The sequence below is a fragment of the Arachis duranensis genome, chromosome 4, assembly GCF_000817695.3.
Source record: "Arachis duranensis cultivar V14167 chromosome 4, aradu.V14167.gnm2.J7QH, whole genome shotgun sequence".
Taxonomy (NCBI): Eukaryota; Viridiplantae; Streptophyta; class Magnoliopsida; order Fabales; family Fabaceae; genus Arachis; species Arachis duranensis.
In genome coordinates this window covers 10,456,544-10,462,740 of record NC_029775.3, presented here as the reverse complement: position 1 = coordinate 10,462,740, position 6,197 = coordinate 10,456,544, and the positions used below count along the sequence as shown (strand labels likewise).

Below are 6,197 nucleotides of genomic sequence, written 5' to 3'. Positions count from 1 at the left end.
AAGAATAAGATAATTAATAATTAATAAATACAAAATAAAATAATTTTAAATTGATTTAGACTAATTTTCTATTACCTCCTTATCATTTTGAATATACATAACCTTATTCTGCCTTCTTGTGTTATTTTATAAAAAGAAGTAAATGAATTGTTAATATGCTTGCTAGAGATGCTTCTTATTAAAAGTGCAGATTACGATCCAAATCAGGTCATTGCATCATTAGTCTCTCTAAATTGAATTACGAAATAATATTCATATTTTATAAAATAAAAAAAAAATTGTATATATTTCTTTTCATATGCTAGTCTCATTGCCCGTCTTTGCCTCTTTATCATTAGTGTCGTTGCCACCAACTCCACCATAACCACTGGCAGCAACAAGAAGCTAAGAAAGTGTGGAGGAAGTGGTAGCGGCATTGCGAATTAAGATGACATGAATATTCTTTTTATAATAAAATTAATTTTATTATATTCAACCTTGTATAATAACATATTAAAAATTAGACAAGAAAGTAACATTATTATATAGTTATATGGGATACGACACAGTAATATAAAAATTACAAACATAATACTATCAAACCTTGCACTATTGTACCTAATTCTTTTTAGTTTATCTTAAATGGAACCTCATATGAAGGTGTTTGTAGTTGTCCTAAAATGAAAATGCAACCCAAATATTAGTATGTGTCATATTGCTCAATCGAAAAGAATTTGATTTATTTTTTACTAACAATTACAAACTTTGAAATTAAATCTTCACATAAAGAAATGACTTTAGACATTTTTGTATAAGTTTTCACTCATCTAATAATATATAGGCCAATCAGGACCTTATTTTGGAACAAAATAAAATTATTAAAAAATAACAAAATCGCATATATGGAGGGATATTTAATTAAGTGTATCATATGGCCACGCTGCGGAGAACAACAGTTTCAATAGTGAGACCAGGACCAAACCCAAAAAGTACACCCCAATCAAGTCCTTCTCCAGTGGTTTTAAGTCCTGATTCAAGTGACTTCTTTCTCATCAAATCCATAATGAAGAACACACATGCACTTGACATGTTACCATAATTGCTAAGCACATCTCTAGTGGCTTTCATCTTTTCTGGCTTCAAGTTCACCTTCTGTTCAACCTGGTCCAAAATTGCACGCCCACCAGGGTGTGCAATCCAAAATATTGAGTTATAATCAGATATACCTAGTGGATCAAAAGCTTTACTGAGTGCATCATTGATGTTTTGTGAAATAATATCTGGAACACTCTTGTTAAGATAAAATGTAAGTCCAACTTCACGAAGGAGACCACCAATAGCTCCATGGCTGTTAGGGACAAGTTGTTGATCAGTTGAAACAATCTCAAAGAGAGGATTCTCAACCTCTGGAATAGGATCAGAACCAATGATAATCGCAGCAGCTCCATCGGCAAACAATGCTTGCCCTACAAGACTATCCATGTCTGTCTCACTAGGGCCACGAAAAGTTACTGAAGTATTTTCAGAACAAACAATAAGCACACGAGCATCCTTGTTGTTTTCAGCCAAGTCCTTAGCCAAACGAAGGACAGTGCCGCCAGCAAAGCAGCCTTGGTGGTACATCATGTACCTCTTAACGCTTGGGTCGAGCCCTAAGAGTACGATGAGTTCGTAATCAACGCCAGGCAACGCAACACCGCTGGTGGTGCAGAAGATCAAATGCGTGATCTTGGACATTGGCTGGCCCCATTCCTTGATGGCCTTGGTTGCAGCCTCTTTTCCAACCCTTGGTACCTCCCTGATCATCATGTCTTCTCTTGCATCCAACGATGGTGCCTTGTATGCGCACATGTTAGGATTTTCTTTCAGTATCTCTTCTGTTAAGTACATATGTCTGTTCTTGATCTGTGTTCTCTCACCTGAAATAAAAATGTATAATTCACATCCATCATTACCTTTGATAAAGTTTTAGAAAATGATATATATAGTAATAATGTTATTCTTGAGTTATTTTGTAGTGACTTAAATCTTTAAATACCATTTGAATATATAGTTTATATAAATTTATAATTATAGAAATAATATTATATAGTTATTATTATAATTAATGTCAAACAGTGAATATAATATATTGTATAATATGTTAATTTTCTGTTTTAAGTAATATAAAAGTAAAACGATAAATTTTTTTGATAAATATTAAATAAAATAAAACTAAAACGCTTAATTAATAAAAATACATACAAATGCGCTGAAACTTCTTCTTAAGATCGGTCATATGCTCACTGTTGGTGACTCTAAAATAATAATCTGCATATGTACTCTGATCAACACAGTTTGGTGGATTTGCTGTGCCAATTGCCAATACAGTTGCAGGGCCTTCTGCCCTTTGAGCCGTGCGGATCTCACTAACAGCCACCATCTTTTCCTAGCTGTGTTCTTTGGGACAACAAAGCTTAGCTATGTTCTTTGGGAGAGCAAACTTTAGCTATGTGCTTTGTATTTTGGTGACGACTTAGGCAGGGAGAAGGGGAATATTTATATGCATGAGTAGGGGCATATGTGGAATTAAATGGGTGACAATGATTATTATTTAATTAGTTAACTTCAAAAACGAAGTATTCTGACTTATTGGTTGTTTAATTGTTTTGCTTTCACTTTGATTGATTGACTGTGCATGTATCATGTTACATATATTGTGTAGTTTTAGTGTTATTTAATTCATGATATTCTGTGGATGGCGGACCAGATTGGCGGCATATTTGTTTAGAGATCTTTTCGTCTTTAGTGATTGATGTATGGGTCCATTTTTTGTGGTTGGTAGAATATAGTATTTGTTATTTCTTTTAATTTCCTCTTTTATCTCATGTATGCATCCAATCATATTATAGAAATCTTTTATTTAATGTCTGGCGGCTCTATTTATTTACATTACATATGTCTAAAGTATGAACTATGAAGGATATGAATAAGTGCATCCAGTAGGTAGTTGGGCACACGTGCTTATTAATCCATGCATTATATCAATGTCACGTTGAAATTAACTATCTTCGAAGCAAAAATATGTGTGTGATTTATTAACTAATAGTGTACTTATAGTATGTTTATAATTAAGGTGATTTTATTAAATTTCAATATTGAAAGCCGATGTGTTTGACTGGGTGTGCGAGGAGTTTGGTGGATGACACTGGAGTCTACCACCATATATGAGTCTGGTCTTTAGTTAATTAGTAGTCTTGCTTGAACAAATAAAATAATAATATATATATATACTATAGTCACTCTCTCGTAATTTTACCGATGGAAAAGATATTTTCATAAAAAATATATATATATAGGTAGACAATGAGAATACTAAACAATGTGAATAATAGATATGTCGAATGTTCAATTCAATAAGTATGCAGATGATTATGTTCATTATTTTTAATTGGATGAATATTTCTTTTGATTCGATTTATTCATGCGCAGTTAACAATGGCTGGATGTTCAATTTACTAGGTATGCAGATAGTTATCTTAATGTTACGGTTTAAGAGGTAATTTAGGAATGGAGTGTTTTTTTCTATCGATAAGTCTTCTACACAAATTACCAACAAATTTTTGTCTCTCACTCTTGCTCTTTTATATTTTACTTTCCCTCTCTCTGGATCTATTCCGCTACTTTAAAACAACGAAATAAAAAATTACTACAGAGGATATCTATCCTTGAATCCTTGTTCTTCTTGGGCACTAGAATTAGAATGGTAGCTATGGCTAAACGATACCATTATGTTTTCTTATATTTTCTTAAGTAACAGTTTCCTAACATATAGTATATCAACACAAGCATGTTTCTCAATAAGAATTGGAACAAAAGCTATTTTCATATAGAACCATAATGAAATCATAAGGCACATGTATAAACAACAAATCCACAGCCATATTTATATAACATTTTAATTAATAAATGATTTAATATTTATACTATATCTCACATAAATGTCTTGGAGCGCTTGTCGACCTAGTTTGACTTGTCACTTTTAAATTTGTAGGTTTTCTTGAAGACTTCCTCGCGGGTTGATGTACGGCCCAACAGCTTCTTCTATTTCATATAAAACACAAAATAAGAAAAAATTTACATAAATAAATATCTATTAAATAAGATCTAAAGCCACTTAAATTATGTTACCATCCTCTCTATAGTTGAGTTCAGTGGAATAGAACCACCACAATGGATAGAACCACCTAAGAGTGACGCTCGATTTTCCCTTGCTTTTTTCTTTATATGTTTTTATTTCTCATCTGTTTCTCGGTACCTTTCCAACCGCTTTTTGTAAGTAAGAATTAGCCATTCGTGGGTTGTATCCACATCCTCACAAATATCCGACATCATTTGGCTAAATCGCTTACTTGTCCTATATACTTGAAAGCCCTCCAAAAAAAACTCTTCTTCATCATCACCAATAAGAAAGTGGCTCTGCACATAAAAAGTATACTATAATATAAGATAAGAAAAGAAAATAACCTAGTTTGTTCTTAGAATAATTTATATGATTTGCATGATATATATGTTACTTTTACCTTTCACTCCTTAAACGAAAGCTTTTTTGTCGGAAGAGGGACATCCGCAAACTTTCTGTACGGTTTATCATACCGTTTCTTGATGATCTCTATAATCTTCTGAGAACCAGGAGAAAAAGATAACCAACTGATAATTTCATAAAGAATTGACAAGTTAGGAATATTTTCAATCTTAAAAGGAATATTTTCAATATTAACCGAATGTGGTATAGTGCAGAAAGCAAAGAAAAAACCTAGTGTATGAACAGTAGAGATCTCGGACAAGATATGTCAAGTGACAGCAAGATCTTTGGTTATTGAAGCCAACTTGTGGAAGTGATACCTTGTTACTGGTCCTGTTCAGCTTATCCATCGTTATCAAAACTTAATCAAACAATGTCAAATTGAACTTGCCACTATACAAACTTCCATTCAACGATTCAAAATGGTGCAATCTTCAACTCCACACCATCATCAATGGGTATTTCTTTTTAATTTTAATTTCTAATATAATAAATGTCTTCTAATTTTATGCTTATGCAGGACCAAATTGAAAATACAACAGGGACTAGTAAGGACCAAAATGAAAATGATGGCAAATCTTGTAGTAATTTGTAGGTTCATTCATAAATTTTATGCATGAAATTATTGTTTTCAATGATTTTTATTATCTATGATAACCATCTTTAATTAAACTTTCAATACTTGAAATAGTAAAAATAGGTAGTAACAGAAAAAAGGGATAAGTATTGTTTTGGTCCCTAACGTTGATGGTCATAATTGAAACCGTTCCCAACATAGTTTTTTTATTTAGAATCATCTTTAATATTTTTTTAATATTAAAATCGTCCTTTTAACTTTTTACGGATAAAAATACCCTTTTACCACTACCAGCACCTCCCTTACTCCACCACCACCTCCTTTACTCCCATCAAATATTAATAATCAAAATCAGAATCAAATTCAGAAGCAGAAACAACATCAAATTCAATGAGTACCCAATTCAACAATATCAAATTCAACAATAAAATCAACACACAAAATCAGAATCAGAATCAGAAGCAGAAACAAAGCAAAAGTAAATACAGAAGCAAAAGAAAATGCAGATGCAGAAGATGAAGCAGATGTAGAAGTCGAAGCAGAAGAAGAAGTAGATGCAGATGCAGAAGTAGATCGGAAGCAGATGCAGAAGAAGGAGCAGATGCAGAAGCCAAAGCAGAACCACCGGCACTTCCCTGACGGCAGCTCATGGGCGAATCGGCAGCGACGGCTCAGCGGCGTGGTCTCCCTCCAAGGCCCGATGACAACGCGACGGTGGCGGCGATCCCTAGTGTAAGACCCAAAACTTTTGAAAAAGGACTACCATTAGCTAATTTCAAATTCAGTATTTCTGTAACTTTAATTTCAGAAATTTCTCTATTAAAGAAAATTAAAACAAGTTTTGATTTGTTGAATTTGAAATAAATGGAGATTATGATCCAATTTTATAATTCTTGGATTATTTTCTATATTTAAATTATAAAGTTGGCAATTATGAAATAATAGGGATTTTACATTATTTGGACTAAATAAATTATATTTTTAAGATATTAATACTACTATTTTGGAAAATGAAGAAATTAAGTATATTATCTCTAATTTTTGGATTTGGACATTTTACTGGAAATATTTGGTGAA

General features: G+C 32.4%; 1 protein-coding gene across 3 annotated transcripts in view; it reads right to left on the bottom strand.

The window, feature by feature from the left end:
• Window positions 1-2,479, bottom strand: part of LOC107483324 (stilbene synthase 1) — a 66,511-nt gene extending 64,032 nt beyond the window's left edge. For 2 of the 3 annotated variants that reach the window (XM_052260245.1, XM_052260246.1), the window contains exon 1: window positions 2,224-2,479. In XM_052260245.1, the coding sequence (XP_052116205.1) occupies window positions 2,224-2,401 (178 nt within the window). In that variant the 5' untranslated portion in view covers window positions 2,402-2,479. Of the gene's footprint in view, window positions 1-694; window positions 1,899-2,223 lie in introns of those variants that run through there. The other variant, XM_016103917.3, reaches the window with a different exon arrangement.
• Between the last annotated feature and the right edge of the window lie 3,718 nt (window positions 2,480-6,197).